This window comes from Vidua chalybeata, chromosome 22, assembly GCF_026979565.1.
Source record: "Vidua chalybeata isolate OUT-0048 chromosome 22, bVidCha1 merged haplotype, whole genome shotgun sequence".
Lineage (NCBI taxonomy): Eukaryota > Metazoa > Chordata > Aves > Passeriformes > Viduidae > Vidua > Vidua chalybeata.
Genome location: NC_071551.1, coordinates 1,150,884 through 1,165,083, shown reverse-complemented (window position 1 = coordinate 1,165,083; position 14,200 = coordinate 1,150,884). Strand labels below are relative to the sequence as shown.

General features: G+C 46.6%; 1 protein-coding gene across 1 annotated transcript in view; it reads right to left on the bottom strand.

Moving 5' to 3' along the window:
* TMCO4 (transmembrane and coiled-coil domains 4) overlaps positions 1–14,200 on the bottom strand; it is a 39,991-nt gene that overhangs the window by 4,610 nt on the left and 21,181 nt on the right. Inside the window, 2 exon segments of the mRNA XM_053963120.1 lie at positions 10,167–10,284; positions 13,189–13,306. Of these exon segments, the coding sequence (XP_053819095.1) occupies positions 10,167–10,284; positions 13,189–13,306 (236 nt within the window).

Below are 14,200 nucleotides of genomic sequence, written 5' to 3'. Positions count from 1 at the left end.
TGGCCTTTTATTTTCCCAAGCCTAGCTAGTAATTAGAGAATTTCCATGGCAGGGAATACCCATAACCTCAGTCCCAGGATTCCTGCTTCCCAGACACAGGGATGACACCCCCAGAAAGGGATGATGATGGTAAGAGCTTTTCACAGAACTCTGTTAAGACCCCAGCCCTGGACTCTCTGCTCATCTCCTGCTTGCTCCTGCCTGGTGCCAGAGCAATCCTTCAGCTGCCCCATCCCTGGAAGTGTCCAAGGCCAGGATGGACAGGGCTTGGAGCAGCCTGGGATAGTGGCAGGTCCATGGCAGGGGGTGGCACTGGATGGGCTTTAAGGTCCCTCCCAACCCAACCCACAGTGGGATTCATGGCTGTGCCAGCACCAGGGTTCCCAGCACACCTCTCCCAAAGCTAAAGACAACCTTTTTCCCACAAATCCAACCCCCTGAGCTGTTTGTGTGAAGCAGCTTTGGAGGGGCATGTTTGGCTGCACTGAGGGCTTGGAGCAAACGGAAGGATTTAATCAGCACATCAGGAACACAAATATGTGACTTGAATCCATCCAGATGGTTCAATGGACTCTGGATGTTTTGAACAGATTAGTTAATTAAAATAATTAACCATGGAAGGACTGGGAGCTGTGGACATTGCCCTCTGGAAAAGTGCAACCCTTTTTCTTCTCAATCAGGGGGGCTGGAGGAAGGAATGAGCACGGCCTTGGGCAAGGTAGGCACAGACAGGAAGGAACTGGAGTTTCTGGGAGCAGGGGCTGAAGGCTCTTGGTTTGCTGCATTCAGAACCTCTCCAGTCACACCATCTGCCTGGCCTGCCTTGGGAATGATCAGCCTGTTGTTACCGAGTCATTAGTCAGAGAGAACAAATTTCCTTTGCCACCCTAAGGACTGATTTTCATTACTCGTCAGTATCCAGCAGCTTCCACTAAAACAACAGGGAATTCCTCTTCCCTGAGCACCACAATCCCTGAGAGATGCTGGGTATGAGCCATTCTGAGGAGCTCATGCAGCTGAAAGAAAAGCTGAGACCTCATGAGAGTCTGTCCCTCTTGCAGCTCTGCTCAGTCTCTTCCAAGGAAAGTCACTCCTGTCTCTACAATAGCACAGGAGAGGATTCCATAAAGCTGGACCAGAGCAACCTCTGAGAAGTGCAAGAGGAGGGAGGAGACTTCTCTGCTACACTGAGCCACCAGCAAAAGAAGAGGAAACAAACTGCATTGCCTTTTTAAAGCCATCCTGGTGGGAAAACCCAGCAATTCCAGCTCACTAAAGCCTGTTTTCATCTTCAGTCTGAAAGCCTGAATTCCTCTGCTGGGCAGGAGGTGCTGGAGATGGGAGGGGAACACCTACAACATTGTCAATAAAAAGTTAAAAGGCAAATAAATAACTATTTTTATATTTGTCAGAACAAAGTGCAGGGGGAATTTAGGACAAAAGGAAATGTGCTTGGCACCAGAGCAAATACATTTTTGCTTGTTGTAAGGAAAGCAGTGGGGTGGATTTATTGGGATTGTTTAGGTGACTTGCCCCAGACATATTTGGTTGACTGATCCCAGTCAACCATTTGACTTTATGGTTGCTTTGACTCACTGGGAGCCACGAGCCAGCTGCCTCTGGCACTGCTGCTGCAGGACTCCAGTGCCACACTGGGGATCTCCAGAGGACAAAGCTGATGGCTTTGCCAAGGGGGATCCATCAGCCAATCAGCTCAGCACATTTGGAAAGATTTTCAAGTGCAAATCCACCCAAAAGTATCAAGAATGTCCCTGAGAACAATCAGTTGTGACAATTAAAGTGCCAGGGAAGTGTTTCTGTTGGATACAGAGGATTAAGAATCCTGCTTCTCTCCGGTTTGACCGCCAGGAACACAGCATGTCCTGGAGTGGCTGCTGCCAAGGGAAGGGCAGAGGAAGGGCAAGGGGAAAGGAGACATTCCCCACAATCCTGGCTCTGCCACTGACTCAGGCACAGGCACGACTCAGTCACAACACTGATATCACAACACTGATGTCACAATGATGTCACAGGGACAAGCTCAGCACAGCAAGATAACACTTCATTGCTCACTCCAGAGCCAAGACCCTTCAGATCCCGTCCAGTGTCCTTCAATAAAAGCTCCTCCACCCATCCCAAGCAGCCAACACAGGAGTGCACATTGCTCCAAATGCTCTGCAGGGCTATGGAACTGCCAGAGCTCAGCTGAGTGTCCCTCACCCCTCTGCTCCCTGTGGGCAGGGGAAGGACAGGGCAGCTCAGCTGGGCCTTCCTCCTGCTCCCCCTCACCAAACCCCCATGGATTCACAGGGAATCACTGTGGAGGCAAGCAGTGTGGGGAATGCACAGGTCACTCATACACCTGAGAATTTCACTGCTTTGATGTGTTTTAAGCCCATCAAGTCCACAGAGCAACTTTATTCCACAGCAAAAGATCCCCTCAAGTTCAAAGACCTCTGCAGAGCTTGGTTATTTCAGCAGAAGCAGCAACAACCTTGGAGCGGATCCTTCAGGATTCCCTTTTGGCTAATACTGTTTTCACAGCAAATGGTATTGTATGGGGGGTGAAGGAGTTCCTGGAGTGAGCTGAAGGTTCTGGAGCTCAGTGGATAATCACAGCTCACCTCCCAGGAGCTCTCACCTGCCCCAGGTGTCACACACAGAGTGAAACCAAAGGGCAGAGCCAACTCAGCCCCTCTGGGTATGGTTATTTTTACTCTCCCTTTCCCAAAGCTACAGTGAATGTGTTGTCCAGGACAAGCACTGGAGTCCAGCCCTGCTCTGAACTGAACTGCCAGGTCTGGGAGCTGTCGGTGCAGAAGGGAAGAAGCTCAAATGTCCCTGCTGCTTTCCAAAAACTCCTCAGTTCTGGATGCTGCCTCAGAACCCACACAGCCCAAATGGTGGCACAGGCTGATGGATTGCAGGGCTCCCAAGCTCTGCCAGGCTATCCCTCAAAATCCAGTCAGCTCTGACAAACTGGTAGGCTTCTCCGGTCACATATATTCCCACATGCCAGTGAAAGCCTTAATTCTGACTCTGGCTACATCCTGCATGACAGAGGGCATCCACAGAATCCAGAATGGTTTGGGCTGGAAGGGACCTTGAAGATCCTCCAATTCCACCCCTGCCATGGGCAGGGACACCTTCCACTATCCCAGGCTGCTCCAAGCCCTGTCCAGCCTGGCCTTGGACACTTCCAGGGATCCAGGGGCAGCCACAGCTGCTCTGGGCATCCTGTACCAGGGCCTGCCCAGCCTCACAGGAAAGAATTTCTTCCCACTATTCCATCTATCCCTGCCCTTTGGCAGTGGGAAGCCATTCCCTGTGTCCTTTCCTCCATCCCTTGTCCCAAGTCCCTCTCCAGCTCTCCTGGAGTCCCTTTAGGCCCTGGAAGGGGCTCTGAGCTCTCCCTGGAGCTTCTCCTTTCCAGGCTGAACAATCACCTCTCAGCCTTGCAGAAAATGTCCTGGGTTTTCCCACAGTTTTCGGAGAGCTCATGGCAAAGCCCTGATGCTGCCTGAGGAGAGGAGCTGGAAAATCCAGAGACAGAGCAGATTGCACAGCAGGAAACAGAAAGCATTCAACATACCTTGACACACGCTGTGCCGAATATAGCTAGAATAGGAATAAAATTCTTCTGGTTGGATCCTTAGGAAACAATGTCAAAGTGAGGACAGTGAATACATCCAATAATTCAGAAGCTACAATTTAAATGGATTTATTAAAAAATTGATTCAATTAACCAACTGGATTTGGCACCTACAGCAATGGTGCATCCTGGGCGCCAGCAGTCCTTGAGAAACCAATTAAAAATATATTTGAGGAAAAATTGACGAGCTGAATTTATTTTGGAAATCCTGACAATGCCATTTGCATTTTTCCTCTTTAATGTTTCTATTTCTGCTCTGCCAAATTGAGGGAATAAAGACTTATTCTGCTGAGGCTCAGAAGCTTTGCTTTCACATCATCCCTTTGCACAGTCACAGTCCTTGCGGACAGAATAAGGCACTCAATTCTTATTTTTCTTCTCATTTCAAAACTCACTTGACTGGTTAAAGTTCTCCTTTCATTGCAGTGCTATTTTTTGAGCCAGACTGTAATTTTTCCCTGCAATCATCTTTCAGCCACAACAGATTGATGCAGTCATTGTCACTTCTGGGGTGGTAATTGAGGGATGTTCCCCTCCGACACCCTCAGGCAATTCTACACCAAGGCAAGAGTTTTTTCCAAGAGTGATTTCCATCAAACTTTGATATGTTTTGTGATCAATGTTGAAAATTCTGAGTAAGCACTGGATTTTGCTGGATTCATCCATTGCTGAAAATCTCTGCCAGCTTTATTCTCAATTTACCTTCAGCAATTCCAAGAGGAAGATGGAGAGGAGTAAAATACAGAATATAACAAGAAAACCCAGGAAGCAAATGGAGGAATCAAGTTCTGGAGGTCTAAGGCAGCACAAAACTGGGAATTAATATTCTGAATTAGTAAAAGAGTCCTTGAAAGAGTTTCAAGGGAAATGTGCCTTTACAAACGTCCCTCTGTTGCCAGTAATGAACTCCAAGCCATCCTCCTGAAGGAAACAGCTCTTCCATTGATTTTTCAACCGTTTGTGGAGCTGCTGTTGACTATTTTTTGTTGATGCTCTCCCCAGTGACTGCCACTCATTTATAAGGTAGCTACAATTAAATGCTCATTTTCCGGTGCTAATCCAAGTGGAAATTATTTAAATTCAATGGTTTTAAAAGTGTTTTAAAAGACCCAGTATAAACTGTGCATATAATTATCACTGAGAAATAATTTGAGCATAATGTCTTGGGCCATGGAGGACAAGAGATCCCAAAAATAAAGACTGGACTGATACACTGAATTGTAGTGCTCCTAGAAAGAGCATAGGGGATCCAGGTCCCCTGCACAGCATGCCACTAGAGACCCAAAGTACTGGACATGTTGATCACACCAGGATTATGGAAAATTTTTCAGGATTCCACACAAGAACATTGAGATGAGGTTTGGTGTCCATAACCAGAAGGATGCATCAGGACCAGCCTGAAGCAGAGGGTGACTCCTGTAACACCCAAAGGGATTGCCACCCTTCCTCTCCCCATCTTGCTCCAGGAATACACAAGATTTGGCAGCTCAAACATTACCATCTCTACTGTTTTCAAACCAGGTTCTCAGCCCAATCCCACAAAACAAGATCACCTGAGATTAACTAAAGGAATTTTTGCTGATTTTGGGGACAATGAACTCTTCTGACTCATCCCTCATGAGCTGATGGCAATAATGTGTCTGGGCAAGAAGTCTTGGGCATTTGGAAAATTCCAAGAGCTGTGGAGTAGTGCCATGTCTCTCCTCAGCAATGTGATATCCTATAAATCCACCTGATGGGGATTTGCAGTAGGTTTCAGCCCTCCCCTTCCCCCAGTGTCACCAGGGCAGCAACACCTTCGTGGTATTTCAGTGACATTCAGCTCCTATCAATAATTCAGCTGCTCTAATTGCAACATCTCAAACACATGATGTGCACAAGGTGTCAGCAAAGTCAGCCTTCCCCTTGATTAACACTTCTAATTGATTGTTCTACTGGGATTTTGTCTCCATGTTAGCAGAGAAGGTCAGAATGGGAGCTCAGAGGGAGCACAGAAATAATACAGAATGAGTCTTTGTGTTCCAGCAGAAGACAGGAAATTAAAAGTTGCATTTTCTATCCTTAATTCACCTGCCTGGGCTCTGTGTGGCCATTCCTGAAGAATCCAGCTAAACAGTACTTTGGGAAAACTCCCACTGCTTTGCTCCAGGAAGGGCTGGGATGGGGAAAGCTGCCTGCAAAGCCAACAGCTACAGACCTGCCCACTGCAAACCAGGAAAGAACAGGGGTGCAGCGCCTGCACTGGCAGGAAGTGTCCCATTTCCACATGCAAAGTGCTCTGAGGGGGAATAGAAAATCTGTCAGAGGTGATCTGTGATGCCAGTTGCTATGTTCCACGGGAGAAAGACGTGCTGGCATCACAGCTTTGCTGGCTCTGCAAAGAACAGTGAATTTCCTCTGTTGGACTGCATTTGATGGAAATACAGACCACCTGTGAGTCACTCAAACGTGGCATTGGTCCCCTCAGCTCTTCTGAAGGAGAAGCTGCAGTCCCAGGAATTCAGCCCTGCCCAGGGTAGCTGGGGGCTGTGAACACTCTACACACTCCACAGGTAATGTGGGAATCCCCTGTGGAAGGATACACACCAGGCACCATGGGGGAATGGGAAAATCCCTCCTGTAGATCTGCAGGAAATTGTGGCACTCTGTTTCCAGTTATGGGAATTTGGGCAGCAGCCTTATGAAATATGAATCCTGTAAAATGGTTCTCTCTGCCTTTGGAAGCAGCTGAGCATCCCCAGGCTCCCACAAAGCACATCCAGCTCGAGCAGTCCGTGTGTGCTTGAGCGAGGAGGGACATCAGCCTTTGAGGTTTGTCAGCCACAAAGCAAAAACAAACTGCAAGTTATTAATGGCCTCGTTTGCACTTTTTTTTTGGAAAAGCTTTTTCAGTTTCTTCCTCTGTTCTTACACAGTGACACTGCCAGCACCCTCTGCTTGTGTCCCAAAGGGAAAAACATATTGAATATGTAATTAATGTGGGATTCTTGGAACTCCCAAATCAACAGCAATGAGGAGCACAGAAGATGAAGCCACTGATGATTCCAGGAGTATGGAAGTCATCCCTGTGACCTCACAGCCTAACAGACAGATGGAATTGCTTCCACAAGGTCCTGGATGTTGCCCTGAGGGGAGAGGAGATCTCCCAGCTCCTCCAGGCAGCTGCCTGAAGTCGAGTTCTGCTCCAAGCTCTTGTTCCTCTGATCCTGCCCTTGGGGAAGTGACACTGCTCACTGGGAACAAGTGAAACAAAGGAGCGATGCCATACTAGCAACTTTTTTTGCCTTTCCAACTCCCCAGGGTACTTAATTAATCCACATTTTGTAACCACAATTAATTCTTTGCTGCAAGTCTTGGGAATACAGTGGGGGAAAGCACAATTTAATGTGTTTGGAGAAAAAAAAGCCTGACTCACAGAAGTGCCAAATCAATTGGATTTCACAAAATTCAGACTTTCCATCTGCTTTATGGTATTGATGTACCTGACTGCCTTGAATCTGCCCTCCCTCATAATGGGAATTTTGTTCCCTTTTCTGAGAGCTGACAGGAAGGTGGATCCAGGTGGGGGGTTGGTCTCTTCTCCCAGGTGACAAGTGAGAGGGCAAGAGGAAACTGCCCAGTCTGTGCCAGAGGACATTTAGACTGGATATTAGGGAAAATTTCTCCATGGAAAGGGCTGTTCAGCCCTGGCACAGGGCAAGGATGGCATTCCCTTCCTTGGAGGGATTTTAAAGCCATGTGGATGTAGCACTTGGGAACATGGGTTAGTGGTGGCCTTGGCAGTGCTGGGGGAATGACTGGCCTCAATGGTCTCCTGAGATCTTTTCCCCCCTCACCAATTCCACAATTCTAAGATCCATCCCTGCTTTCCCCTGGACTTCCAGCCATGCATTCTCACTGCCTCTAAACCTGTAAGTTCATCCCTAATTGCTGCTGCCGTGAAACTGCCCATTCCTGACTTGTTGCTGACTCCTGAGCCTCCCTGAAGGAGCTCCTTAAGCAGTTCTGCAATATTCAAATATTAATTCAGACTGCACTGAACAAACTCCCATGGGAACAAACAGCAATCAGGATAATCCCCTGCAGCTCCACAACTTCCTTGGTCTCTAACAAGTGCTGTCAAATAAATCCACAGAATAAATCAGCCCCTTTGTAACCATGAGGAAGGATTTTATAACTGCATTTGCTGAGTGGGAGGACATTTTTCTCTCTGCTTTTTTACTGACAGCCAGATAAAGACCACACTAATCAAGAGAGACATGAGACAGAGGCCTTGGAGGTGAATTCATGTTTATACTGAGGGCTCCTAATCCTCCACTCATTTGAGGATTCTGGTGCTACTACAGCAAAGAGAACCAAGCTGTTTGGATACAGACCAGTTTCATTATGGATGGACCAGGAGATGCCAAAAATACTGACGGTGCCTTTGTACTATTTTCATGCTGAGCACCTTTGCATCAGCTATACTTTATTCTTCTATCACAGCTTGTCCTTCTCCTGGCAGGACACTCACAGGGACCTCCTACAAGGGCAGCTGCAGGGGTGGAGCTGGTCTCCATAAAGAAAATACCTGTATCTCTATATATCTTTAAATATCACTTTGTATTTTTCTGTTATGCTACTGCACTGTACTTGCAGCAAAATCTATCTTTGGTTTCTTGCCACTTTAAAAAATATTTCCCTCCCCATTCTTGCTCCTTTTATTTCTAAAATGCTCACCAGAATGCACTGTATTTCTTCCCATGGTCTGGAAAATAGATCAAGGCAACGACACCTACTTAACATACATTTTTCCTCCCCAAAGCTTTGCAGTGAGATGAAGGAAGTGTTAATTCCTTCTGAAGGAGAGCAGCACTGGGACTGACTGCTGGCAGCAGGCAGCCAGGATGCAGACACACAGCCCTGGGAGATGAGCAGAGAGCAGCTCTGCAAACCTTATTCATTCAGCTGAAATGTAAATCCTGCTTCTCTGAGGGGACTGGAGAAGTTGCTGTGATCCAGGCAGGATAAAGCGTGCAGGGCTCCAGGGGGGCTCATGCTTCAGGAAGCAGAGGGTTCTGAGAAAGAGGGTCTTTCTGAAGAGAACTCAAAAAGAGAGGGGTGACATGGACTGACTGACAGGAAATGTCACCCCTGTGCCACCACTTGACATCTTGGGCCATTTTCATGCCAGCAACAGATGTCAGAGAGTAAATGAGTACTGGCAGCTCTGGATGGTGAGAAAATGGACGTGGGAGTGTGGAAATGCTGACAACCCAGAGAGATGCAAAGATGCATGGGCCACGTTTAAAAGCCTCCACTAAACCCCTTCCTTCTGGGAAGCCCCTGTTTTGTTCCTCCAAGTGTCTGTTCTCTCTGCTCAGCATCAAGCCCTGCCTGTGCTGCCAAGGGCTGTGCAGAGCTCAGTTATCATGAATGAAATGAGTTGAGAACAGATGGGTATTTATAGGCTCAGCAAGCTGGTGCTCCAAAAAATCTAAAAGCCCTTCAGAGTGCCTTTAGCAGTACTGATGGTCCCTGCCAGCTTGTGGGGACACTTGGGAAGAAGAACCAACCATGGAGTATCCTGAGCTTTGTGTTGGGCAAAGTTTGCACAGAGTAAACAATAAATTATAACATTAAGATATGGGAAAAACACAATGGCATATCAAAGATTTCTGTGGATATGGATATACACAAGATAAGTTCTACATAGTTTTCTGTGGAAGAGCTCACTTCTGTGGAAGAGACAGCAACGTGGGGATGAGTTTAAGATAATTGAGTTGAATATTGCTTAGATATATTGCCAGATGTTCTAACAGTGGCTTATCACTAATGACACCAGACAGCTTTGAGGAAGCTAAATGTTTCCCAGATATACTTGTGATTCTCTCCCTGTTTCCTGGAGGCACACACTCCAAAAAGGCAGCAGGACCTGGCAAACCAACCGCCGCTATCACAGAGTTTCTGTAATTCCGAACCAGTTCCGGCTCCTGCAGCCCTGGGGACCAAGGTACAAGGGCCAGGAGCCTGTTCCTGGCTGAACCTGAGCAGTGTGGAAGGCTCCACCAAGATAAGATAGTGGGTTGCACCTGCCGTGTGGACACGTGTTTGAGATCCACATTTTCCATCTGCTGATCCCACCTCCCCGGGATCCACACTCACAGGGCTTGGGACTCGGCTCTTTCCAACCCAAACCATTCCATGAGTCTCTGACAGCAAGGCTCTTCTTGAGGAGTAATAGCATTTTCTATCTCAACTATGAGATATGTCAGAACCAAAAAACCTTAAAAAACCCCAAACATATCCAACAGGAGAGGTAGATTCTCATTGTTTTGCTCAGTGTTGAGCGTTAGCCAGGCCAACAAAATCCAGAGGGAAGTGTAGATAAGAGTTCTCTCAAAGACAGGAAAGAGGGAGAAAGTACCTAGAGGGTCTCTCTTCAGTCCCCAGCTTCCCCAGCACAGTCAGTGTGGGGTTACAGTGCTGCAGGCAAAGAATGAAGGAGAAAAAAAATGAGAATATGAGACCTTACCACAGAGGAAAGGTCCATGTTCACCATCCTCCTGTCATCCAGGTCGACTGGCTGGAGGCCTGCGACGTTGAGCTGGACAGAGGAGGTTCTGTAAACAAAACTCAGCAGCCAGTCCCCCCTGGAAGCAGAGAAGAGTGGGAATAAATTCTGTTGCCCAACCAATGCCATGTGGAACCAAAGAATTCCAGAACAGTTTTGAGTTGGAAGGGACCTTAAAGCTTATCCTGTTCTACCCCCTACCATGGGCAGGGGGCACCTTCCACCAGACCAGGTTGCTCCCAGCCCTGTCCAACCTGACCTGGAAGCTTTTCAGTGTGTTACTACTCAGACCATGAGGAGAGTGGAAGTGCTGGGAAGCACAGTGATGTCTGGACCAAGACCTGCAGGCCTGTGTGATGTAGCAATCACACCAGGAATCACTTGCTGGATTCAGGGCAGGTTCCTGGGACACGGGGTGTAAGTCTGAACTGAATCCTGATCCATGGCTGTTGTCTCTTTACCTGCAGTGAGTTTAAAAATCTGACCCTTCTGTTTATTTCTACGTTTGCTCAGGGTTTACACATTGACGAATTTCATCTTTTTAATATACTGATAGGCCCTCTAGGCCATAAAGCTGTAAAGGTGATGAGACCTACAACACTGATGTTGTGACATAAATATTGACTGTGAAGCTCCTGGGAGTGCTCCTGATTTATAGGTACTGTAGAAATGCATGGCTTCAGTGACAGAACTAGGAAGGGTTTGTTCCCACTCTAAAGCAGTGCCATAAGTCACCGTGACAGTTTCGGGGTAGACTGTGACATGAGGAGAGAAGGAAATACAAAACTCTTCTGAGCTGAGCAACAGCATAAAATCTGGGCACTGAAATGCCCCTGTACTCTACAGAGCAGATTGAAGTGGAACACGAGTGGGATTTGTGCTCAGTGATGGCAGCAGGTGAAATGCTCCTGGCACAGGTGCCCATTCCTGGCTACTCCCAAATAATCCACACTGGGAGTTGTAAGTCTACGCAGAGCCCTGCAAGACCTTTACAACACATTCACACTGCTCAGGTGTGGGTTCTTTGAAAAGCTGAGCCAGTCCAACTGATTTGGGTGAGGTTTCCCACTGGGAATTTGCAACCCTGCTTTTAAGTGGGAGGGGACAACTCCAACAGCTGACAGGGCTCTCACTCACCCTGTCCCCTCATATTCCAAAGCCAAAGGAGAACAAGGACTGAAGCTCAACACCTGGGCTCAAATCTGATCTCACAGGAATTCTATTCAGTGTAATTCAATCCACCTAAACAGAGTTACTCCTGAAGTGACAGAAAGAGGCCACCCTCTGTGCAAGCAAGAGACCAGAAAAATCAGGATCAGGTGAGGCCTTACCATAAAATGTTTGTATAATCCTTCTCTCCACCTCAATCCTCACAGAAATACCCTAAATCTCTCAATTCCCTCCTCTAGCTGCCCCTCATGTTGCCTGAATAACCCTCTAGACACACACACACACACACACACACACACACACCCCGTATTTTATTCCAACGGGCAGGCTTAGAAACTATAACACGATCTTTTGTGTGCCTCTGTGTGTGTGTTACAGGAAATGGATACACCGAGCTTTTTAGAGTGAAATTTCTTTTTGTCAAACAGACAGGAACAATATTTTCTGGGTAAACTCAGTTATATGCAATGATTTCTATAATTTATGGCTTCTTGGAGGAACTCAGAGCACTCCCAGGGAGGCAGCTTTTCCTTATGGCACCGGAAGAAACACTGCAAGTGGTGTTTACACCTGGCATCCCTGAAAATCCTGGGATCCAAAGATGACAAAAGCAACCATTTCTAGCCTAGCTGAGAGATAGGATTGGCAATTTGTTGTTTTAACCTTGAATATTTTTAATTAATTTATTTAATTATTTTTTCTAAGTTAAAACACTCTGTTAGAATCACAGTAACACAGTACTTCCCCACCTTCCATGTAGTGTGTGTAGGCATCCATATGGATGAGTGCATGGAAAACACCAGCAGCATTTTCACCTGTCCTTGACCTGAGGGCTCACAGCTTTATAAACTATCTTGACTTGCAGGTTCTTTGCTAATTTTCTTGCCTGGTTATTTCTCAATTTATTTCCCCATGCTCTTAGTCTTCCCTGCTTCATTCCTTGGTTTTAATTTCCCCTTATCTAATTGTGCTGGTAAGCAGTGTTCCTGACACAATTATCTTCCAAGACACAGTCATTAGGTTTGAAGCTGTCACTTGACTACTTAATAGCTTTTCTGAGATTGTTTCAGCTGTTTCGGGCCTCTGAACCTCCCTCTTCTCACCCAGCAGCTCCCATAACTCTGCACAGCAGTTATCTGCTTTTATTTCTAAAATGTTTTTAAATGTGGTTTAAGGGGCTGGTATTTGTTTTGAAGGCAATATTTGTATTCTTTCATATCCTTTCTAAATTTGCTACAGCTATTCCAGCTATTCTTCCTTTGCAAGTTAAGTATCTTGTTCATGTGGACTATCTTGACCAGAAACACGCTCCAGATATAAAACCTTTCAATTTGCTTGAGCTCCTTCGCTTCCATTGTGATTTCCACATCTTTTTCCCCATAAGCAGCCACAAGTGAACTACATCTTAAAGCTTTTATAGATTCTAATTCCCATTCCTTAAGTCAGTGAACTGAACTGCTGTATTTATAGCCCTTCACACAAAGATGAGATTTAAAGGGCCTTCAGAATATGTCAGGTTACACACACAACCACACTGACCCAGGTAATTTAGGCTGTGAGTGGTAGAACACTGTCCCTCTCTGAACAGGACCTACATGGGCTCCCAGTGGCACAAAGAGCCGAGCTGTATCAAACAGCTCCAAGTGCCTCCTGAAGCTGCCATCTCAAATGGATCTGAGGGAGAGGCCTGGAGGGACGAGGCTCTGGCGCTGCTCAGTCAATGTCCTCACCAGCACCCACAAAGTACTTGAAAGGGACAAATGCCCCAAACCATTTCCAGGCTAACAAGGCTGGGCACTGAGCTCACACTGACCTGCAGAAGCCATTTATGATCCTGCCTGACACCACTCTGGTGAGAGCTCTCCAGTGCTTGGCTTCTCCTTCCACTGGAGCTCCCAGTAAGACAACGTCTTCAATGATCCCTTGTGAGTCTGTCAAGGTGAAAGCAGAACAGTTCAGATTGAGCAGATAGATCAGAAAATATTCTTATATGAAGTGTGTTCAGATGTGCACTACAGAAAAATCATAATTTAGGTGGCTTCAATTTGAAAGACAGGAACAATGGAAAGGAGGATCATAAATAAAACTTTGCATATATCTTAAGTGTTCACAATTCACCTGGAGTTAGTAAATGTGAAAAACTGAGATCCTCAGACAGTGCAAAGGACCAAGCTGATGGCAGGAGGGAGAAGGGGCCTGGCCTCTGCCCAGATGTTCAAGCAACAAATCTCTGGAAAGGTCTGGAAACCCCTGGAAAGGTCTTTCTGCAGACTTACTGATGTAGATATGCACAGAGCTTTGAAACAGTTGAAGGGGTCTGAGATCCCACAGAGTAAGCAAATATTGTCATACATGAAGCATGAGGAACTCTTCCCACAGCTGACTCTATGAAAAACATGACCTGAACATGCAAGAGGAAATCCCAAATGGTTAATATTCATTTGGAAGTAGCAACAATGGAGGCACTTGCCAATACCCAGTGAAGATCTATCAAACTGGTTTGATTTCCTGCTGTAACCTGAATGCCCAGGGCCTGATTTGCTGAACAGCAGTGTTGACTTCTAAGCATAATAAATCTTCCTCACTTATCAGAGAGCTGCAGCTGGGCAATTTCAGGAGGAATAATGATGGAATGAGAAATATTGGGCAGCTCTGCTACTTTCCTAAACTCCTGAACAATGTATCAGTATCTTCCATAAAACTTTGTAAAGAGAGATGAAGCCTCTGATGCCACAGCAGTTAAATGGAAGACTCATGAGCAGAACGTTCCAGATCCATACTCTGCACCTGTGGGAGACCAGGCTCCACAGACTTGAGCTAAACTC